We start from the raw sequence: 25227 nt of genomic DNA, 5'->3' as shown, positions 1-25227 counted from the left end.
CTCGAGTTCGGGTTCGCGTTCAGTTGTGTTGTTTGCTGCAGTGGTATTAGTGATTGTGAGCCTATTCGCCTGTCAGTGTTGGTGAATGTCCTCAAAGGTTGGTCTCACATCCATGTTTCCATTCCCCCCATTCCGAAGGGAAACACTTGACACGCGGATGTACGATGCTTATCTGTATTTCCTGCGTCGATTGTCTGTCTGGTGCTATGTAACGATGGTGGCGGGCAGCCAGTGGGACACGCCCCGTGCCAACCGGACCGGACATTACATGATTTACTACGCAAAAGCACAACTGGACGGTTTTGGAGTAGATGTGTTTTTGGGTGGTTTACGGTTTTATTTACTTTTAGACACAAATAAACAAGGAGGTAATTTCAATGCTCGAAGTAGAGACCAACTGGATGAGCTTGTTGCAAACTATTCGTTTATGTTTTGATTATTTTTAGCAATTTAAATAAACAAACGTTAATGAGTGTGATTACATGAATATTGGACATTTATAAATCCTCAAATTGAATGATGACTATCGCGTATTTTGTACCTCATGTATCTTAAAAATAATTATGTAAATTAAGAGCATAGAATTGCCCACTAATGCTAAAAAATCAAGATAAAAATATCACCGCGGAGTTGGAACCAAACACAACAAAATCATTAGCTTGCTCCAAAAGATACTAAGCTATATTTTCCTACATCTTTTTCTTATATTTGACCTAAAGGTCCAACATGGCCATGCCAACCAGCTTTTGAGGCTTTATTCAGTACTACGCAGCCGGATAGACAAGTCCTTGCGGTACGGTAGACGGTATATTCTATGCTTGAACACATGACGGGCATGTTATTGAGTCGTTCGAGTTGATGACTGTATCACGAGACTGCCCATAACATTCTAAAATACCTGAGATGAATTAGTCTCGTATTATATTATTTAGTATTATTTGTGTAACAAATGTATCAATTAATAAACTCTCCAACAAGTTATTGCTTCATGTGATAAGGTTTTAGGAGCTAAACTTCCGGCATTTCCAATTCAAACAGAATATTTCAAAATGATTCATCTTGCAAGGTAGAATCAGAAATGTTCGGTACATTATCATGCATTTACAGTCGTTGCCACCTAATTTTGGCTCTAAGGCATCAATTTTTGACAGTGCGCATCAATTTTTGCCTCTAACGCACCTATTTTTGTCTGTAAGTCATCAATGTTTTGCTCCTGTAGGAATCATAACATTTTTACAAGGTATTTAAGCATATTTTTAACATTTGTTATCTTACATCTCATAAAAAAAATACAAAAACTGTGTAAAATGATTGTTTTTTGAGAAAAAATGATGAAATTTTATGAATTCTAAAGCTTTTGTTTACAGCTGAAAATACATGCCAATTTTTTTCACTATATTAAAACTTCAAAAATTAGCAAAACAATTGTTTTATTTTAAATTCTATCAATACAATTATTCACTACTTAACTTAATTTTAAACATTTCAAAACACACACTTTCAGAAATTACTTAAAATTTTGTTTTTGACTCACAGTCAAAAATTGATGCCTTGGAGATAAAAAAGGTGACACGCTGTCAAAAATTGGTGCCTTCGGGACAAAAATAGTTGAGTTAGAGTCAAAATTTAGCGGCAACGACTGTATTTTCCTTGACTGCCTTTTGTGGATTTTTTTTCCAGCATTGATCCTTTTCCCCTTTCTAGTTATCATCTCGTTCGTCTTTAATCTTGGTTTAACATTGCAGGTTGTAGGATTACTTTTGTAAGTTACTGAAAGCCAAGCCCACAAGTAGTGACACTTTAGCTTTACACCTTTAGCACTTTAGTAGTTTTAGCTTAAAATAAGTCATCATTTTGTTGTACAACCAACTTGTTTTCAATGCATTAAAATGTGCAGTATGATTCTTCTTCGGCCTCACTGCTGGCGTCAGCTAAGGGCCTGGCGTTAACGAGTTCGGCCATATTTAGCAAGTAATTCTAGCAGTTGGAGGATAGCTCAGTCAATTTGATGCTTCAACCGATGAAGGACATATTGAGGGGTGCATTCACTATGAACCACATATGCAAAAACATCTATTTACACAAAACATCAACCTAGATCGTTAGTAATGCCTCAGGTACTTATAAATGGATCCTTCGCCAGTCTGTGTTCAAAAAGATCTAAGGCCCGAAGGGTTCTGTTACTTGTTAGGTTTTTCGCTAAGCATTGAACCCTCATTTGAAGGTAAAAAGTGTGAATTAAGCTAAACATTAACTCATAAAATATACTTCGCAACAACAAAAAATCTGGCAAATTGAAATCAAACATGGCAAAAGCAACAATCAGTTTGCTCACAAAGAAAGCTCATTTCTTTTGGCCAGTGTTTTTGGTCGTTTCAAACGCTGAGATTTTTTGCTGGCTGATTATCGAATAAGACTTACTTTGATACAAACAAATAAAACTATGTTTCATCAACTAAGTGCAACAGAAACTTTTGTAATATTTTCTACAACAAAAACATTCAAAACATAACCCAACCGTTTGCATGTGTGAAGAGGTGCAATTTGCACATTTCAAATAATCTTGCAAAGCAATCGCCATAAACGCCCTTAGGTACCAGTCCTCTGTTTATTCGATATTCAAAAGCAACTGTGTTTGCCCAAAACGTACCCAACAATGCACAACACTGTAGTACACTCGGTCCGCCTCTTTTGAATTGCATTAGTCGCTAAATTTAGGTCGCAGGACTAGTTACTTTCGCGGCGCGCAAACCTTCTCTACACACATAACACATAAAGGAAAATTGAATTTTCACCTTCCCAACCCACCCAAAACCCCAGTACCAAAAACACCTGTCAATCGTGGCCCAGTTTCCCCCCCAACCCACCCCCTACCGGGACCACTTTGTATAACTGAGACGATCGTTTCCTCCCCAACCCAAAATATCCTCACCAAATAACAGTGAGCCCGAACAGAATACCGCTCGCGGAAAGGGTGTGAACCAAAACTGCTTCCTACCAAATGTTTGCCTCCAGCTCCAACCATACTCGCCGTCGACGTTGTTGGACTTCTTTGCGTACAAAAAAAGCCGTTTATTCATACTTACACCATCAGTCTTTGTTCGTATGTCCTTACCGGCCGCCGTTAGCAGCGCGCGTAAAATTGCCGTCGCCGTTCCGGTCTGTCGGCTAGCTACCAAATGTACGGCCGTTTGCTGCCGTGACTGTTGGGCAATGGATCGGGCATATCCAGGAATAGGCAGTTGAAAGTAGAAAAATTACATGTAATTAGTAACCGGTCAGACGCTGATTTGCTAATTGTCTTGAAGCTGAAAGAAGCGCAAAAATTAAACTACAATTTCACTACGAAATAACCGGACGATCCATCAGAGAGACACGGCAAGAGAAGGGAATACTCGTACAGCTCCATTCACGGACGGCAGCTCAATTCGGCGGCAGCTCTCAGAGGACCTCGCTACTTACCCCCTGCTGCTCCTGCGGTTGCAGCTGGCCCACGAAATTTTCATCCTCGAGCAGAAGCTTCTGGAAGAATTTGAAGAAGGCTTCCTCTTTGGCGTGCGCCTCCTCTTCGTAGGCATTCAGTATCAGTCTCTGCAAGAAGTGTGTGTGTTGTGTGAGTTTGTCAAGCGCAATGTGAATGTGAATGCACCCCGTACGTATGAATGAATTGGATTCGTGTTTGTTTGGAGTAGATTTCTTCCTTTTTGGAGCAAAACTATAAACCTGCCAACCAATTGAGATGCCATCCAGAATCGTCCCCCAGAAGGGGGAAAGCGAGAGGAAAAACGTACTTTTGAAACCGAACAAAATCATTCCAAAATTAAAAGCTACTATAATGCACACACACACAAACACACACGCGCAACCTACAGCGACATCCTCGAACGTGAGGTCACGATCGTCACCAGTGTCCATCACTTTCTGCACCACCGACTTCATCTTCAGCTTGCCCTTGAGCTTCTCCATCGCGCACCGGTCAGTTTGCACCGTTTGCAGCCACACAACCGTCAGCCCGAGTACGCATTCAAACTGCACCAAGCTGCCGCGAACCGAAGCGTCCTGACACATTGCCACCGCTCAACTGATACACCAAGACGCCGCTGTTGCTGCTACGGTTGCATACTTTTGGGCGTTTTTTAGCGCCGAGAGTACCTTCATTATTGGATTTTTTTTTTGCGGGAAAGTCCCCCGAGGAGGGGAAGGGATAGTTTTGCCAGTTTCAAACTGGAACGAACAGCGAAAAGCACAACGTCGAAACCTAGGCTTCGAACCCGTTTACATCGTGTCTTCGCACATCGATTTGTTGGCGCTCCCTATTGACTGTCCCTAGTAAAATGAAACTTTCCCACCAGCCAGCCACTCAAAAAGGCGCTTTCGATTATCTGTTTTGTAACGAAGACAGGGGAGGGCGTACGCCCTGGCTGCCTATTCCCTTAAGTTTTACACACAATAATCTGGGTCACCAACTGCCTCGAACAGAAAAAACCTCTCCCTTCGGCAAAAAGATCATAAATTTGTGGCCCCCAGTCGCCATTTATTTATTTCACTTCCGCTTTCGATTGACTTTTATTAGGCTCGGGTCGATTTGTTTGTGCGTTTTGCTTTCCACACAGACACACACAGACACACAACTTAAACAACTGGGCGACGCACTTTCAGTCCACTGTAGCCCGTTCCACACTGCTAACGTTATCGCACAACAGCAAGAAAAACCGCGCCCTAGGATGCTCTCACGACCGAACAGAACAACCGTCCATCATTCATCGGGTGCTTCTTCGGCGGCAATGGCCGGATGGCCATCGGCGGCCCACACTTACCCACGTATCCGAGTGATGCAAGTCGAGTAGCTTCGCGATCAGCTCCATCCGAGCACTGAGCGGCGCGCCGAAAAGTCTGCAAGTGCTACGACCCCGGGGCGCAAAGTGGAAAACTTTGCCTAGCGGGCTAGTCCCGCCACCAAAACCACCCCCCCCCCTTTTCGCATTGGCAGACACATGGTGCTGTGCTGTCGGTGCTTTCGGGCTGCAAATTACACCTAAATCCTTCCCCGCTCAAACCATTTTGCACACCGCGAGCCGCGAGGTCGCCTTTTCCTTTCCCAAGTGGTGCGGCGTAAAGCGGCGGAACCGTCGATTATACACGCTGCACTGTTGGCACTGAACTCTTGCGCCACTTCCCCTCTTGGAGGGTGAAAAGGGTGGAAAACCTTCACTCAAATTTGGCGCTAAATGCATTTAGAGAAAGTGGCGCGAAAGCGTACGTGCCCGTTGACTTTAATCCTTTGCCAGCAGCGTGGACGTGTGCAGCCATTTCCGACACGTTTATGGGGCAAACGAGCAATGGCAAAAAAGGTGGTTGGTTGTACGTGTTGTACAGAACCGTATGCCAAACGAGAGGCGAGGAGAGGTGAAATGAGGGTTAGGGGAAAATACAACCGAGCTGTATTGAGCAGTGACACGCGGCGTGTACCAGTGGTGGGATACGTGGACCGGGAACAAGGTGTGGCCTATATTTAATGCACACACGCGGGCTATTTTCAGCACAAACCGTTCGGGCAGGATGTTTTACGATTTTGCACAAAAATTTAAACAAAATTTAGAATTTATAATATTTACGTGCATACTTTACGGCTTTACATTTGCACGAATGTTGTCATGTTGTAGACATATTGACTAAATAATAACTAACACACAATTCCCACGCGGGCTAGCTTTGAAAACCATGATGCAAATAGCAATATACATAAAAAACAGTTTAAGAAGAGGTATGAGGAGTATGAAAATGACAATTTTGTTTGTTGAAGCTTTTTGGTTTAAGCTTTAAAGTCAACATTAATTATAATTCTCAATTAATAACTCAACATTCAAGAAGCATAATGGCATAGTCCGGAACACATCCGCTAAATTAAGAATGGATATTCCAACAAATTGAATGCATATTTGGGTTTTTAAGGGTAGTCAATGTATTCTTTAAAATTCAAAATAACACTGACTGCAAATAGAAACAAACTTTGACTAATTATGTGATATGTGATGCGGAGTATACACAAATGCTACGTGTTACAGGGTTTTCCAGGGGTTCTCATAGTTGTGGGACACTTCCTTGACTGGAAGTGAACTTCATATGGTGGAAATTGGACTGTGCCTTAGAGTCTAGAGCCATAGAGCGCCTCTTTTGGACAGGCTTTTTCGAAATTCCTATTGGATTTGTCCAACAAGGGTGCTACAGAGTCCAATTCCCATTGCATAAAGTTCATTTGACGTTAGAAAGAGTTCATTAAGTGTCCCACGGCTATGAGAACTCGTGGAAAACACTGTAAGAATACATACCCTAAAATACCAACATTAAAATAGCATGATTCGAATATATTTTGTGCTTGTACGTAGATACGTTGATGAAGATAGGTTTTAAATTGACTGAAAGCAATGGTTTTGGTTTTACAGTAACAACTTAATTACAAATAGGGGACCAAAAACTATCACACATACTTCAACGTTATACTCCAGCTTATCCAGAAATTATGTTGCTCCTAAAACTTTCATTTCAATTCTATTTTCATACTTTCATTTCTAAAAATTGCAATGTCCGTTTTTTTATTTGCAGAGTTAATGTCTACAGCATCCTTAAGTATTAAAATTACATTGCGCTTAGTTAAAATCGTTCTCCTTTATATTTGATAATGGACCGTGAACGCTTTTCGAAGACATTGCAAGCCGCACATACAACTTCATTCGGCAATTTATCCAAAATATTCTTCAAACGATGCTTCAATAACTCCTAACTCAAACGCTTAATGTTGTCGAGCTTTCCTAGCACATGTTCCCAAAAACTGAAACCAATGACAGCAGGCTATTCAGAAGAGCTGATGAAGTTCTCCTTATACCATTCCTGAACATTAGAAGCCTTATGGGCTGGAGCTGTATCCCGTTGAAAGCAAAAAACAACAATCTTTTACATGCAATGAATTAGTGCAAGCCTTCAAATGGCTTTTCTCTTGACAATTTCTCTTTTGTAAATATCGCTAAAACAGATTGCCGTTTGACTGATATTTAACGTCTGGCATATCTCAAAACCATGGTCTATAAATAAAATCATTTTGCTTGCTTGAAGTTACCTCCAGAGTAATCAATGTTTCGTGCAAAAACTAATCTTGCTTCCAGCGCGCGTTTTCAGCAGCAACCGAGAGCTTACTATCCTGCTAGTAGTTGAATCCATTGTAGGTGTTTATAGCTGAACTGAAAACTGACTTCTTTGTTTCGAAAATATTGTAAACAAGACAATCTGTGAAACAATTATCATATATTTGACACTCGTGGCAGACTTCCGGACACCAACAATGGTATGAGGTCACCTTCCACTGATTGGCGACGGATCTGGAAAAACGTCAGCAGCGTCAAACTATCATCACATCAACGGTCGATGATTCTAGCCTGCTCATTCTACTCCAGGGTAGAGAGTCTTGGATCATACTAATACAGGCTATGGAACCCATCGTTCCAAACCACAACCTACACTTCCCATCCCTCCTCTTGCCTATTTGAAGTCACATTAGCATAAGTAAGAGGATTTCCTTCCTACGTTTGTTTGCAAATTACATCATCCACATTGTTATGCGTCTAATTTTGCACAACTAGTTTGTACAATTGATCATTTCAAAAAGCATTTTTCTCTTTCAGTCATCGTTTCAAATTTATTCTCTTATTTTTTAAAATTATTTATTATTTATTTAGCAGCCAATTTTCAGATTTATCCTACAGTGATCTTTGTACTCCAAAGTATACTTTTCCATGCAAATCAATACAAAATTGCATTAACTCGCCATTGAATTCTTTAAACTGTAAAACTATAATAAAGCTGATTTTCATGTGAAGGCATTCTATTAAATTTGATTAAAAACACACAATTAAACTTCCTTGTTGAGGTCCCGGGTTAAACAAGTCTAGTTCAAATTCAACACCTTCTCTTAAGTTGCTTGCTAATCGCCTGAGGGTGTGCATAAAAATATATTGTTTTGTTTATTCACTAAATTAGGCTAATACGTAATTGTGCAAATAATGGAAACAAAAGTTCAACTAATCTATGTAAAAGAAAATAAACACTCAATTTAAATCGGACAGTTGAACGTTCACCCGCTACTGTAAAAGTAACGCCATAACAATTGAGCAATCATTCCACTTCCTGTAACACGAATCCCATCCATTCCCCATTTGCGATACGGTCACCGTGCCTTTCTTCACATCACCCATCCTCCCAGCCCCAGTCTTACCTTGATCTTCCACCCCTTCGTACCCGACATGCCGGAGCGCATCATTCCCAACGCTAAGCAGTAGCAAACCGCTTCAACATAGCCGCGCAGCTGCTGCACCACCTTCCCGAGCCACCCGAGCGGCAGCCCGGGCTCATAATCTGCTAGCACCGACGAGTTGCACACGGAGGAGGGAAAACCATCCACCATAGTCCACTGATACAGCCCGCTCTATGTACGCGCGTGTGTGTGCTGTGTTGCTTGTCGGTATGTGTAAAACTGCCCCCAGGCACGAGGGGTCAAACACGTGGCTTTGTTTTTATTTACTTCACGGCCCACCACAGCCCGACATCTTTGGGAAGTTGCTTGAACCACAGGACCCTGCCCAAGTTACAACGAAATGCCGCAAGAGGGCGAACTCACAAATTCAAACTCACTGTTTACTTCCACACGCGGACTTCACACTTCACTCACAAGCCGTTGATCGTTAGACACGATTGTAACCGAGTCGTTACTTTCACCAGGCGCCAAGCGACTGCACACTGCTACCGTTGCACATTTGCAGTACTGCACTTTGGTTCGGTGTCACCATTCCTGCCGCACACACAAAAAAACCATTCCCTTACATAATGCTGGCCCAATCTGTACTGGTCCCTTTGCCCGAAAGCGCGCAGTACCGGGGCCCCTTTCCTGCCCGGGCCAAGGGCAAAAAACAATGAACCACCTTTCACTACCCACTCTTTGCGTCACTTTGAATTAGATTCCCTGGCGCGTCGACCGACGGAATCGGTCACGACGCGCGGTCCCCGAGCCCAAGCGACGCGTCTACGATGCCAAACAGCCGAACTTCAACTAAATTGAAATAAGTTCCATCTTTTTTTGCAGCATTGAAATTGAAAATATTACCCGCCATGCTTACCCGGCCCGCGCACCTGATCACCTGCGCCTGCTGCCCGCCCTTCGGACGCAACGGCCCATTGCCGACAAAATGGAGCGAACAAATATACACACAAAAAAAAAACAAACCATATAGACATGACACAGATAGTGCGAGCGAGCGAAACAGAACACGTTCCCCCGCCGAAACGGCAAACAACAACCGACGCCAGCATAAAGCAACGACAAATCAATGTCGCTTCGGCTGGTCGACTGGTATTGCTTTGTTTTGTTTTGCTTTTTTTTCTTCGTTATTTCGGGGGAAGCAAACACACAGGCCGACCGTTGTGCCCTTCCCTCCACCGAAGCTCGTAGCCGAGCCGGGTTTTGTACGTTGAGACATCAAAACGATGGAAATATCGTTATGCCCGCCCGTGCTTACCCCGTGGCATCGCGCAGCACTGATTGCAGGTATGGCGGTATGCAGTCTGGCCCCCTCTGTAGCAAAACCGACCTCTGTAGTGTTGGTGTTGTTTTGGGTGTACCAGTCGTGTTGCTACCTGTTTATCGCTTGCAAATATGGATAAAATTCTTTCCTTTTTTTTCGGTGAGAGTGTGTGTGATACGGGGTAAATGTTACGAGGAAACCGGAAGTCAAATTTCTTCCGTAACAGCTAGCATGGGCAGATTGTGCATGTGAGGGGAGCAGTGAACATGTGCATGTGTATTGCATGGTTAGGGGTCAAATAAAATATGCATATATGGTGCCATAACAAATGGAGGGGTTTCTTTTACAAGGAGTTTCAGTTTTGTTATAACAATTCAGAAGGAAAATGTCGTATGCATATAATAAAAATAAATAAATAAATGTTTGTTTTTTTTCAATAAATTCTTGCTGAATGATAAAATTTTTGCAGCATAGAAGGTTTTTAAAAAATGGTCTAACAGAGAAAACAATAAATCAAAATTAAAAAAAAAAACTTTGTGAGTACAGTGGAGACGCATGGTCCTTTACGATGGAGGCGCATAGTGGTTCACGTTTTTTCGCCACTAAAAAGTCACTGTGAATCATCAGGTGTCATCGATCACGAATACCCGTAAGTGTCTCTGATGGATCGTCCACTATTACGTAGATTGGGAACTTTTTTTTTCAAATGTACATAAAATTAATAAGCAGCATTTTACTTACCCCACCAGTTGAGTATGGGTCTACTCCACGCTTTTGTAAAAGTAATTTAACTACATCCTCTCTAGAGTACATGGAAGCAATATGTATCACATTGTAATTGTCCTAAAAAAGGAGAAAAAGAGTAAATAAATAAATAAATTCTAAGTATTTTCAGTGATAAGAGCAACCATAAAGAGTTTCAAGTATTGGTTTTTAGAGTGCATAACAACCCCTGTGATGAATTATTCAATATTGTGGGGCTTCTAAACCTTATTATGAAAGTGCTAAAATAGCTTGCTACAAAAGTGTTTTGTTAGTAGAATAAAAGAGTTTCAGCTCTATTGTTTGCAGACGTTCATTGGGAGCTAATCGCATAAAAGCATCTATTCATACCATACACACACAAACCGTGCAATGGGATTATGCATGTTTTCATGTTTAAACTGTACAACAACAAGCCTGACGGTACAGCCAAAACCATTTCCTTTCGTATATTATTACTTGCTTATCACCAACCACAGATCAACAGCGCTCTCTTTTTCATGTTCAATCTGAAAGCTCACGCGAGATGCTAATTTCCCAAGAAAAGCTTGCACCAGCAACTGGAAATGGAGCGGCTCGAAACGAAAACAGTGAAAGGTCATATTTTCGGCGAACATGGCTGCTTGTTGAGTGTGTGTGTGTGTGCACTCTAGAAATTACACGCTTTATCAGGAGCGAGGATCAAACGTCAGCCGTGACTGTAAATGCTGTTTGTTCCATGAGAAAAATAATATTTTTTCCATAAAAAGGTTCTTAAATTGTGTTATTCTTCATTTTAATTCACAGATCCAAGCTTAATAACAGTAAAATCTCAATAAAAAAAACCTTCCATGCCTGCATGCTTCTGGCTAATCACTCTGAAAGCTCACATTAGCAAACCCATATCAATCAAAAGCCAATCCCTGCATCCGGTAATTTAAGCCCAGCGTTTGTGCCTCCCAATGCCAATCCGGCCAGCGTCAATTTCCATTAACCTAAAAACCTTAAAAATTCCCCCCCCCCCCCACTTACCACATGGTTGGCGCGCTTCGATGACGGCTAAGGGTTCTAATTAGATAAGAAAGCATGCAGTTTTTTTGTTTTTGCTTTTTCCACACATCATCCGGCACACACAACTCCGGCTCCACGCGAGAAAGGTGCGCCAGGAAACCACCGCCAAACATGCAAAGTTCATCCGAAGCTCACTGGGTCGGTCGGTAAGGTTAAGCGAAACTAGGCACATCACATTCGACACACGATCAAAGTTTGCAGTGGAAACTACCTCGAGGCTGCGAGATTGCCTCGACACGCGACAAGCCATCCTTGAACTCGAAATGCTCGAAACCCCGAAGATTAAGATTTTATTTCCAAAACAAAAACACCACTACCTGCAAGCGATGCTTTATCTTATCAATTGTACAAAACTTCACTTTGCAATTAAAAACCCCCAGTTCGCCCCGTCCCAAATTTGGCATTTGAACACCGCTGCCGAATTTATCACTGCGGCTAAATATGCTAAATAGGATGTGAAATGAGGATGGAGGAAGGTGTTTTAGCTTGCTTTCACTAGCGTCCAGCTTTTGAGACGTTATTTATGGGCACAGTGAACGAAATTTGATAAACCTTTACCTTCCGTAGCGCTTTCCCGATCAGCAAAAACAGGGGTTTATTTTTAAAATCCCTTTTTGTTCACCCAGCCACAAGATAAGCTTCCCTGGGCAAAACGGAAACGGTTTGTGTAGTAAAAAAAAAAAACCCCAATTTTTGCGGAAAAACACGCTAAACCTGTTGCGCTAAAATCCAAAAATGCCATGTCCATGCCGGACCCCAAATCTCTAACCACTTTCGCCCCATGTAATGATTGTGATGACGATCATGCAAATGAGCCGCGTTCCGTGATTGCCCCAACCGTGTTTAGCATGCTGTGACCGGGACCACAAAGGCAAAACGGCGTCCGAAAGCCGAAACTTTAGCTCGTAGCACGAACTATACTACCACTTTTCGCTTATATACTGCTCCGTGTAGTGGATTTTGTTGTGGCTACCCTTAGGCGCTTAGTGTTGGTGAGCTCGTGCAAACATTCTACGCCTCTCGCTCTAGCACCGTCGCTAGGAAACTTTTGCCCCCTTTCGCATGTGTTTGTGTTGCTTTGTGCTGAAAGAGGGGAAATTTCCCGACCAACACTGTTTCAAAAGGTACGCTGCTCTCGTATGTATTTGTGAATTTTCACTAGCAAACGAAAAAAAAGCCGCACGAGGCACCAAACTTTGTTGGTGACAAATTGGAAAGTTTCCACCGACCGACGCGCTTATCGGTTGATCTTTGTCGATAAAATAATTCCAAATAATGTGCGTTGCTTTGTAAAATGGAATCGATAAAGTTCAACTATTTCGCAATCGGCCATCGACTTGTCTGGAGAACAGTGATTTTTTTGTGGAATTTAATTCAAATTCAAGACAATCTTAATAATTAAAATAAAGCCAATTAGTCGTAATTTATGATCCAATTTTTCAACCAATAATTAGAAGACATGATAAAATGCTCGTTACCAAACGGAAATGACGCTCCTCATTTGCTAATCGGCTTATGACAAAGCTCCCCATCATTAATCCATTTACTTGACCTTCTCGTACGACACATAAACGCTGCTCCGGAACCCCTAATCGTTCCACCAATAAATCATAGTCCAATTTCTATGAATCATCCCTCACGCCGTCAGCCACTGGGGAGAGGCATTGATGTATCCCTTACTTTGCTATCTTTCCTTGCAAGACATCAACGCCCACTAAGCGAGCGCCCAGCCTGTCACACAACTGTCTCCTACCCCGTGCGACCACACACAACAAACCAAACAAAAAAAATGATGTCAAGGTAGTACCACCCATAGCCCGTTCATCAACGGGCACCAGAACGAAAAGACCTTACTCGCTGTCACAGCCACCGGGGTGTGCTGCCCCTAATGATAGAAGACCCGGCTGGCCGGCTGACCGAGGGCACCCCTTGAAAAATCTCCCGTCTAACCGAAATTGAAATTGATGTCGGTTGTGTCCGGTCCGGGACGGTGGGGAGAGTGTAATTTTATGCTTTGCATTTCACGGCTACCTGCCTTTTGTGGGTGTGGTGTGGGCCACCCGGGGAGTGAGCTGAAAATCCTTGAAGCTCCGGTGGCAGAAGGAGTTCGGCGGCTGGTCAACTTGTTGATTGATTTCGCGCACGCATGCAATGTGCACGGTACCGTTTTCACAGGGTTGCAACGGTAAGGATCAATATTGCCAATGTTCAAACATTTTTGGTGGTGGATTTGTAACCACAACGATCCCAACGATGGGAGTGACATTTTGGGTTTTGCATGTAACTTTCTTATTCAAACAAATAAATCATACTTTAACAGCCAACCATGACTCAGTTTTAACATTTTTAACTATTTAATTAATGATAAAAATCAAGGTATTGTAAAAAAGGTTCACAACGAAATAAGTTTCCACAAAGCAACTAAACGCGTCTTTCCCGCTTGTGCGTCAATCTTCGAACGCTTATCTGTTTATTCCGAAGGTAATTACAACTATCGCGCAAATGACGTTTATGATCTAAACTTAAGCTAGGTTTACATGTGCATGTTTACAGTATAATCGTTCTCTTCTCTTTTTGTTCCACGACTGTTCATTGACTGTTCGATCGAGCATACATTAGCTATCATTACTCACATTGTTGTTTATACAGGGTTCCCCACGATTTATTGGTTAGTTTCCATCAATTTTTGGTGGGTTCCCATATTTTTTTGATGCGTTCCCACGATTTTTTGGCCGTTTCCCAGAATTGTTTGGTCCAATTGTATTGATATCCAATCGGAAAATCCCAATAAATTATGGGAACGAACCAAAAATCTATGGGAAACGATCAAAAAATCTTGGGAATTGATCAAAAAAGCGTGGAAAACCCTGTATGCATGTTTTGCTACAAGAACCCATATTTTACAATTTTTTTAATTACGATGATTGTATCCAATTCGTAAGATTAAAGATTCGAGGTGTGTGAACGCAAAAATATTGGCGAATCTTTTTGTGACGCTTGTTACTAAAATAAGGGGAAAGATTTGCGAGCAAAGATTTGGCTTGTGAAAACGTCCCTATTCTCTTTTATCACACACAGCTATGCTCGGCTGTGGTTGTCGGTTTAATAGGATCAACCAGGATTTCAACATGGTCTCTTGCAACTGCGTCGGAAGTTTGTTAGATAAATTCGGAATATCTACTAAATTATCAAAAGGCATTAGCTTCAAAATGCTATCAAAACTCAATGTATTATAATATTATACTTATGAGATATTACTAATTAATCAAACATTCTTTTTATATCATTTGATAAGTATAAAAAGTTATAATTGAAAGAACATAACACAATTAGACAAAAACATGATATGCAACTAGTGGTCATCAATAATCATCAATAAAATGCATTTAAACTGTTCAGGTGCCCTTACAAGAATTAGATTCAGGGGCATAATTTGGTAGGCAAAAAAGAACAGTTAAGGATCAAACTGCCTACTAATATATTATACTTTGTGAATATTTTGTAATTATAGCTAAAGATTTAATTGTTGAAATAATACTTTTTCGTTAGAACAGAGCCACAACCTCTCAATCAAATCATAGTGATACCTTAAATTATTCACTCAACAGAGCTTATAACAATATCTTAGGATCTTCCTTCAGAAACATAATTAAAAAAGGATAACCATAACCGTAACTTGTTCTTGGTTGCTTCAAGAATCGAATTGGTGGTGAAATCGATCCTAATTAGAAATGGATATCCAATAGTACATTGTTGATGTCGGAGTAGCAGGCAATCCCCTGATGAAGAACATTGCATGCAGCTGATAATTTAATAAGCTAAGATTACAACAACCACGACTGGCTTGATTCTGAGAAGCAGTTCCTCTTCTCTCAAAAATAAACTACTCTGATCAAAACTTTGCATTAACACTTGTTGTAACGTTGTGCATGGAAATCGATGTGCTTAAAGGAATCCTCTTTCGAGCAAAACCCGAAAAAAAACACGCCAGTGGAGCAAGATAAACATCAAGCTCAGAAATAAGCAGGAAGTACCGACTCCAGACAACACAAAATTACACATAAACTGTCAAAACGTCATGTGCGAAGGACAAAAGTGTAAGCTAACTAGCGATAACTAACGACTAAGCAACTAAGCACACACACGAAGGGACTGCCGAACGAGGTCATGGTCTGGACAGTCAGTGGGTCAGACAGAATAGAAGGTTTGTTCTTGGAACAATTCGATCGTTTTTTTTCCCCAAATATATTATTATTGAACAAAAAACGTGGGTAGATTTCTTTAAAAAAGTGATCTTCTAGATACTTCTGCCTGCGGTGGGTATCATTTGTCAGCGTACCAAATCAGCCCATCAACCAAATACCAGCTCATTTGCATCACCCACGCCCACCCCACCAGAAAGTGGGTAAAGTTCACCGAAGTAAAAAAAGTATTTCAAGTGCTCACGATTCGGTTCAGGTTCGATCCGTGCGTCAAATAAGAGGGGAAGAAAAGAACAAAATGTAAAAAAAAACTAACCGATTTCTTCGCTTTTCGTGGGTTTCATTACCACGAATACGTTTACGCCACCTTCGTTCGTGAGAGGCGGTTAAAGGCGAGCGCGAGCGTAAGCGATAACGAATTATTTTTATTTCCAGCACCCCGTGGTCCTTATCCAGGTGAAGTTCAACGAATTCTCCCTCCTGTCGAACGCCGGACCGGTGGCACAGGACGGACCTTAGATGACCTGTAGCGTAGGCTACTACCATGCGTCCTGCCAGCGAGCTAGCCAGAATTGACTGTTTTATTACTTCACCCACCATGGAGCCTATGCTAACGGACAGCCGAGCTTGTTGGCGGGTGTGTGCGTGCCTTATCGGCGTTTTATGCCCAATTGCGGAATGCATTCGTTGGAAACATTTGAAGGGCACAGGATTAGGCGAAGGATTTTCCCACCATTGCGAAATACGTCCAACGTCGTCCGGGTCAAAGAACAAAGAAATCAAGAAAAAACCCCGCTTACCCACTACACTAAATACTCACATTGTTCCGGGCGCCGACGTCTGACCCGAGCTCGATCATCCGGTCCAGGATGGGCGTCCGATTATCCTTGACGGCGAACATCAGCGGCGTCATGCCGGTGGCCTGCGGGAGAACGGGAAGAACAAAGAGCAAACATACCAGATCAGTAAAACGCGAGCAATTGTTAGCGCAATTTAATTATTCAGCGAATTCAGGGAAGGAGCTTAAAATTGGTCAATAATAATGGCTTCCGGGAGGTAATATTTTTCAACCCCCCCCCCCCCCCTCCACTCCCCCATCCCCCAGTGACCCGAGCGACATCAGGACGGGACAGTTTTTCCTGCACGGTGTGTTCCACATTTTGCTGCCGTTCCCGCTACCCACTTCCCGATTCCTCTTGTCCGGTTGCCATTTTCTAGTATCTGGTGGCCTAGATCTTGCCGAGACTTTCGCCGTGATTCGTGTGTTTTCAAGCATTTCTTGCGTGGCTCGGCCACTAACGCACGCCCTGGGGAGGCGTCTTTTTGCATGCAACACAAGCCGCCGTACGCCACAAATATTCCATGCGTCACTACTAGCGTGCAATCTGTTATTTCATCTACTACGGGGGAAGTGGGGCTTCAAACCACACCACGGCATGAGCCGTCAGTCAGGCCCGGTCAAACGGCTCGTTCCTTCGTTCGTTGACATAGTTGACCAAGTGGCTTTTATAAGACTCTTTGTTTTTCACTCCTTGCTAGCTTGGGGTGCATGAGGTGAACAAAAACAGCCTCATTTTAAAACGCACGAAAGGAAAAACCCCCAAACTTCTTAAGAAAGCAGCCTGATCTCGTGGAGAATGGTTTATGGTTTTTTTGTAACGATGGCGTAGGCTCTTCCCGGTTTGCTCCCGGTTCCGTTGCATTCAACAAAAACGGCGCACCGTTTCAGAGTTGCGTTTTTAGAAATATGCAAATACTGGGAGCCATTTCGGGTTGCTGCCGCTGGTCCACTGGTTGCTATTTCGGTTTAATTTATTCCCCTTTCGTGTTTTGCCCACTTTGCAACGCACTGCTGCTGCTGCTGCTGCTGCTGCTACTACCACTGTACTGGGAGGGAACGGGCGGTTCGCCAAAGGTGAGACAGTTTTGCATACTTTACGCGGCAATGTATCCATCGGCGGAAGTGAAAATTCAAATGCTTTCTTAGCCATTACTATTTGCACGCTGTCGGCGGCCATTCAATGGCGTGTGAAGTGCGTGTCAATTGTTTTTTAGTAGAGAGGGGGAGCTGTGAGGAAACAGTAGCGCAATGGAGTGCCCTAGTTAAAAGCGTGAACTGGTGCAGTACAACTTGCAAAGCACAGCGGTAGAGGGTACAGACAGAAGGGTCGTGAAATAAGATATGTTACTTGAGTTTTCACAACTATTGCATGAGTTTAGGACACCTCTACAATTCATTGTTTTAGGCGTAGGGTCAAAAACCGTCTTGTTAGTAAAACAAATACATATGGAGTGAAAAAAGGCGGAGTCGAAAAAAAAAACAATTTTTTTAATAGAAAATTTTCAAATACGAATCTTATAGGCTCTAATCTCTAGGCTTTTTCCCGTATACTATTTTTTCCAAGTATCCCAATTTATATAATTCTTTTTTTTCGTCTTTTTGTCTTTTTATGAATACGCCTTTCCGTCATACAGAGTTTTAATCATTTAATCATTTTTGGACTCTTCCCACAATTTATAGACATCGTAAATTTGGAATGCTCGCAATATATCGTATGACAAATGCAAAGAAAAACAAATCGGGAAGCATCCAGCATACCAACACGAAAAAGCATTTGGATAGAACTAAAAAATCATGATAATTCTTGAAATTCTAGCAAATTTTCACATTGAATTGCGAGATCAATCTAGCGAGATTAGATCTTTTTTGTTTGTCCTTTGGTTGAGTTGATTTGAACTCAGTCGAACAATAAAAAAAAAGAGAAAAACCAACCATTTTATAAGAGCAAGACTTATCTAAATCAATTAGGACGATAAAAAGACTACCTAGCTCTCAGAAGAATAACTAGTCGATAGTAATCTAATACGTGTGAAAAAAATGGATATTTTTCTTAAATCGAATCAAAGATTTATCTTAATTGTACTTGTAGCACCGCAATTGAATTTTTATTGAAAAACATACTTCCTTCCACTACAATGCTTCTACATTACGCAAAAGCCGTCCAAAAAATCCGTAACAGACTATCCGGAATGACACCTTCAGGGTTCGTGTTGAACTATTATATGTTTCATAAAGTGTTTTTGACTGAGAATTGAATAATGCACACTCGCACAATATTCAAGCTCGTCAATCAAAATAACTCTTCGTTTTCTTTTACAGTGGAGCGCGGTTAATCCAGGCACATCGTGACTCAACCTCGCCCGGAAATGCGAATAACACGGATAATGCGTCAAAGGATATTCTTAATCACAAATTCCAGAGTTTTTTAAATTTATTTTATATTTTGAAAAAAAAAACACTCAATTTATATTAACTTCAAATTTTTCCAGTGAGAATATTTGAAATTTGCCTTGAAGCATAGTTTTTTTGTTCTCACAATGTGATCTGACAACCGTTTTTTTTTTTTCAAATATCCTCTTCAGAACTCAATGTCACTTTTGTATTGAAATGTCATTTACCAACAGCACGGATAAACGGACAGCCGGATAAAAGGTACCCGGATAAACGGCGCTCCACTGTATTTATTTTCTTCTATTCTATTTAGTAGATAATGTTGGTTGATATTGCTATAACAGAATATTGTAGTTTCAAAACTCAGTTAAGATTATGTTTCATTCCAACATACGAGAGAAATAATAATAATCAATTATTTGTTTCAATATTTTTAGGTTACTTTTGTAAAGCACATTAGACTATAAAAATTCTTGTAATTATCATTTGCAATCATTCACATGCGCTATAGTTCAATGTACTTTAAGACTAATTCTATCAATTGAGAAGGTGAAGTACGTCTTAATAGGAGTGATAAAAGATTTTTTAATATTTAATGGTACTTATCTAAGAACTAGTACGTAGCAGTATAACAAGGGCATAACATTTTAATTACTTAACTTTATCAATTTACTTTACTCTTGCCGATTAGACTTTACATTCCGTTTGGAAGATAAATAATCTCAAAAAGACTGTAATTTAGTCTTCAGTTTTGTACAGTTTAGTATTGCATTTTAAAAACAAACATAGCAAAATATTCAAGCTGTTATATATTTAATTCACTAGAGGAAATGAAACGTTCCATTGGCAGTTTGCATGCATTTCCTCACGTCGAAGCCACGGCATATAATAAAATATTAACGCACGACTTCAACCAATACACATCCGGACGGTGAAGCAACTGTGCGAAGCTCTACCAATATACATTAGCCACAGGCTGTCCTATCTACAAAACGACAGCGCATGTGACAAATCGTCCAACAACGGCAGCAACTTCCCCTCGGAACGCCTATTGACGCAGGCGGGAAACTGTCGGAGATTTAAATGAATCCACACGCTAGAAATCGATTCACTCATCAGTTCGGAAAGAATCAAGTTCGTGTAGGAATAAACGAAATTGCTTCAGCTCATTTTATGTTCAAAAAAAGCGATTCGTTCTCCACGTCCTGCGAGCTGGGCAGTTTGTAACTTTATGTTACTGCTCCTTTTCAAGGCCGTCTCTCGCCTATCGCGGTGCGAAATTCATTAGCATTTCTATTTTACTCAAATTGCCAAAACCAGTGTTCCAGTGTGTTGGAAACGATACGCTGAGCTACGGTTAACCTTCATCTTCTCATCTTGTGGACGGTTGAAGTCAACGGAAGGTTGAACATCAAATCGCAAGCCACACGTACACCAACCATCCATCTCCATTAGGCGCCTCTGTATGGCACCGAACACATCAAGCTCACCGGTTAATCGCGCACACACACCCACAGCTTGTAATCATAATTAAAACATAATCAGCAAACCTTCGCACGGGTCAATCGCTTGTTCCGACACGGTCCACAGCGAGCTGTCCGAGCTCCAGGGATAAGGAATAAAACGTCAAGTCGATAAAAAAGGAAACAGATTTCTTACGTACCGCGGCAGAAAAGGTAAGAATAATATTTTCCGTTGTTCCATTTAAAGCCTTCTAGGCATGACATTCACCAACAACTTCTGCCACTACTGCATGCAGATATGGTGCAGTTTTGCTGCACTTTCATGACCATTTCCCTCTCCTACAAGGGCGCTGAAGTGGTGTGACCTTTTCACCGATAAAAATGGCCTTTCAATCTAGAGAGTGGTCATATTTTTCTGCCATTTCTTCTTTCCCTTGGTCCGGTTAAGTCCGCTGCTCCGATAAGAAGGTCATAAGATGCGGTGCGGTATATCAAGATATACCATTTTTTTGTTAAAGTCCTTGCTTTGGACTGCAGGCAAATATGAAACAGTCATAAAATAAGGGGCCCACGAACACAGAAAAAAGCAGTAGAGAAATATGTTGTACACTGGAACCGGCCGATTGCAATCAGTTTCACCCGAACCAGGCAACCTCATTGCGCAACCGGAGTGACCGGATAAACGGTCACTTCAATTTCTATGTTTTTTATATTAATTGCACACTGGAAATGATGGCTATTTGCAAGCCAGAACTAAAATTAGCTCACCATGAGCATGAAGGCACAGCCGCATTTGAGGTCATTCGATGTACCGTTGTGCCGGGCGGCAATAGAAATAATGGAACACTTTTATCATCTTACGGCCACAGTGAACGACGAAACACGCGTGAACGACCCCCGTCGTGTGATCTGATTTGGGTGACGCATGCGATGCTTTAATTTCGCCAACATATTTAGCTCCAGTTTCGTCCGCCCGGCTGCTCGACATCCATCATACCCAAACCTGCCAATTAGCTGGCGGTCGGTCCGGTTCCTCGGCTTTATGATTGCCGATTAAAATAGCCCTACCAATTAACGAATTCGTGAATACACCGCGTCTTACACGAGGGCGAGACGCTATACGGGCTACACGCTCCGAACCGAAAGCAAGTCATATGAAATGACCCCTCCGTCCTCCTCTTCTCTAGCCATGTATGGTGTACTGTAACGGGAAAATTGTTTCTTTTCATCTACTTTCCGCAAGAAACAATAAGCGTCGTGCGTGTGTCGTGACCGCGGGCCCAAGTATGGCCGGGCCCAAAAAACCGCCTCTCATCGTACACAATACCGCCGCCGCTGTGCGTGAAGCAAAGGGCCCGCACATTTGCATGTAGGTTTGCGCCATTTTCTTCGCGTTTCTTCCTTCCACCCCGCCCGGTGGTGCTGAAAACGGTAGAGGAATCATTTTCCAACGGTCGTTGGAATAAATTTCCTAGCCCCTGGGAAGGAGTGAACGTTGCTCGCATGTGAGATGGCCAACGCTACGCGAGCAGCCCAGGACTATAACTTTAATCGAAACTGACCAGTGCCACACTGGTGGCCGGCCGGGGTTCGGGTCATTCGAACGAAAGCTACGGTGGACTGGAGTTATGTGTCACCCATGTTTGCGAAACCAATAAATCCTTTTTTTTTTTTTGTTTACGGCGTAAAGGAGCCTTACACTCTGTCTTTAGGCTTCTCGACCGTGGTCAACAGGAGAACGACTATGTGGTGCTATTTTCGCAACACGGACGTGGGAATGTGGAAACCGGCGACAGTTTAAAGTGATTGCGCAATCAGTCGAAAATAGGTTTGCGGTGTTGAAAAGGAAGGAAGGCCGGTCCCGATTGGTGGAAGGAGGGGAGAAAGGTCAATGATCAGGAAATTATTCGGGAAGCACCGTTTGGAGCAACGGTCAATAAAGGTAGACATTGGGTAAAGCACACATAAAGGAGGTTCAGGACGAGAGTTTTCAAATTTGGTAAGGCAAACCAATGGGTAATGTTTGACTAAACTAGTAAACATTCAAACATATTCTTTTGCAATAAATAAATATTATTTTCTATAGAATTCCAAATTCGGATTCAAAACAAATAAAGGCTAGAATGTTTTTACAAAATTCACGTCGCATTTCCAATATGTTTTTATACTTTTCTAAGCTTCTGTGATTGCTGTATTTATGAAGTATCTTTCAATAGATAGATAGAATAAAACAATAGATCTTTCGAATTCGTTACTGCGGGCTGTATTGTGGGAGCGCTCTGAAATTTTTTTAATGTTTTTATTTTATTCTTTCAGATTTACCTCATCAATCCTTAAAAGAACTGTCAGTAAACCTAAATCAGGTTATTTAACCTTCTACTATTTTACTATTCATAAACCCACTTGAGATAAACTACCAGTAAAGCTCACTCAACAAGCTGAAGTTCTATGTCACATGCAGTAATTATCCGATGCACGCTATCGTACGCGATCAAGCACAATAACGTATCTTGAGTTTTCGCGCTATAGCAGATTCCTATGGAAAAAGATTGATACTGCCAGTGCGGGGGTCAAACATATCAACATGATAAGTAACAAAACATACAGAATTTTTATTCATTTTTATTATTACAAATATCTTTGCAAAAATTCGATGTAACATACTTTTCAAACATTGGGGAAATTCTAAAAGAACATTAAATATATCAAAATATTACAATATTTTCAAAATATACATGGAGCTATCAAACAGATTGTTTGAGACACACAGCCTGGATAAAATTGTGCTAAAGTTTAGTTAACAATAATACCAAACAATAGAAGCACCATCGTGTTACTTCCATGCAACTGTTATTTCAACAATGTTGCTTTCGAAATTTGTACCCAATGGTTCGAATAACGCAACCAAGCCCTATGACACGACAAAGCACATGCTTAAGAGTGGCATAAGACTTGTTCTCAAGAGCAAAAAAAACTCATCGAAGATTAGAACGTCTATCAACATCAGTGAAATAATTAACAAAATGAACAACATTAAAAAATCCAATCATGGGACTGTTAGAGCTTAAACAAGCTTCAAGAAAATAACATAGCTCATAGCTGCTCGTTTCATTATTTAGACCTTTAGGTTGGAAAGCGATTTCGTCTCTTAACTTGATCATGTACAGGTAGTCCGAGATAAGCAGTATCTCTTATACGCTAATTCGGAGATACGCGGTTTTCTTGACTTGACAGTTCTTTGAACAAATTGTACCGAATTGTTGTGTCAAAATTGTGAAATGCAATATTATTTCCCTTCCCAAAAATCATTAAAATATGTTCAAACTTTTAATAGTTGGTTGGAATCATATCAAATCATTAATTTATTGGGTAAAATCTCCCCCTGCATCCAAAATTAAAAGATAATTAGCTATATTTTTTCGGGAAATTGCGTGATTCGACATTCGCAGAAATTCGAGATACGCAGTTTCCTCTCGCTCCGCATCAATAGCGTATCTCGGATACAACCTGTACTTCAATTCGTTGTGGAGCATATAGGTCTAAGCCCGTGACATTCTCTCTTAGCATTTCAGAACAGCCGTACATTTCCCTTACAGGGTTTTCCAAGTCATTTTCGAATGTGTACATAATTATTCACCGCCTTCAAGATGTTTTTCAACAGCTGTCAAATGGTGCTTTGCTTCATAACAAAATTTACATTTTTCTCATGATTTTTGGCACATCACAAAATATTGACAAACTCAATCCAGCTTGAGACATGTTGAAAATCTTGGTGAAGAAATTAAAAAATATGATGATGGAAATAAAATATCAGATTATTAACTTGAGATCCCCAAATCAAAAAATATCTTGGAGCATGCCGTCGTAAATGAAATTGACGAAAAAGACTTAGTGCTCACATCGTTGTTGGAATTTATTGTATCACCTTTTAAATTATGTTGTTTATTATACACGAGGTACGAGGTTTTACTCATCAAACTGCTTTAAGGAATACAAAACATCGAGGAATATTTGACATGCCGCAGCTAATCCAACACGACACTGTCGATATGCCTGCCATAGGTTCCCCTGTCGAGAAACGACCGCTGCAGTAGTTAGTGAGTACTAAGTAGCTCCCAATGACTGACTCACTCACCACAGCGGCAAAGTTTGTTATGAAACATTTCAAAAGTTACTACGCTTTTACGAAGGCAGCGAGAGAACTTTCCTTCCTCCACTTCACAATTAATTTTAAAACCACCCCTCCCATCCTCCACAACTACTTACCGGATCGAGCACCCCGGCGAGCGGGGTTTGATTGGAGTCGTCCCCGCCGGCGGCGACCGCCTTTTCCAAGCCTTTCAGCACAGCTTCAACGGGAGCCCATTCGCTTTTCATCGCCAGATTAAGAACCTTCTGGGCACCGTCGCGGACCGTCGCCCCGGCACTGCCAGGCTTCGGCTGCGATGGCTGCTCAGTGTCGGCCTTATCCGGCTTCGCTTTGTCACCGTTGGCGGAGGCGTCATCCTTGGCACTGCCCGGCTCACCCTCCGCCTTACCGCTGGCTCCCGGTGCGTCACTATCGCTGGGCTTTCCTTTCGGCGGGCCCTTGCCGCCCGGTCCCTTGCCACCACCACCGCCGGCCGTACCGCCCGGCCCCTTGCCTGGGCCACCACCGCCGGCACCACCCGGAGCTCCGGGTGCGGCCGCTCCGGCACCGGTGGCTCCGGTTCCACCACCGCCGGCCGTAGCCGGCGGCTTTTTGGACTTATCCATTGCGAGCTACGAACTACTTGCCCGCTCGTTTTAGGCCGTGAAGTACGAAGAAGTACACTCTAACCGCGCACGGAACCGATCCACGACACGTACATTTCGTTCACTGCCTATTCAAACCGCGAGCACTGGAGGGAAATACAAGCACATTAACGAGATATTCAAACATCTTCACACAAAACACACGCATTTTGTTC

General features: G+C 41.9%; 1 protein-coding gene across 3 annotated transcripts in view; it reads right to left on the bottom strand.

The window, feature by feature from the left end:
* Positions 1-25227, bottom strand: part of LOC121596686 (serine/threonine-protein phosphatase 6 regulatory ankyrin repeat subunit A-like) — a 49813-nt gene that overhangs the window by 22888 nt on the left and 1698 nt on the right. For all 3 annotated transcript variants that reach the window (XM_041921842.1, XM_041921840.1, XM_041921841.1), the window contains exons 2-5: positions 24545-25158; positions 16404-16505; positions 10311-10412; positions 3087-3203 (exon numbers count right to left, since the gene is read on the bottom strand). In XM_041921842.1, the coding sequence (XP_041777776.1) occupies positions 3087-3203; positions 10311-10412; positions 16404-16505; positions 24545-25033 (810 nt within the window). In that variant the 5' untranslated portion in view covers positions 25034-25158. The remainder of the gene's footprint in view (positions 1-3086; positions 3204-10310; positions 10413-16403; positions 16506-24544; positions 25159-25227) is intronic.

Source organism: Anopheles merus, chromosome 3R (assembly GCF_017562075.2).
Source record: "Anopheles merus strain MAF chromosome 3R, AmerM5.1, whole genome shotgun sequence".
NCBI lineage: Eukaryota > Metazoa > Arthropoda > Insecta > Diptera > Culicidae > Anopheles > Anopheles merus.
The sequence above is the reverse complement of the archived record's forward strand: the minus strand, read 5'-3'. Positions and strand labels throughout refer to the sequence as shown.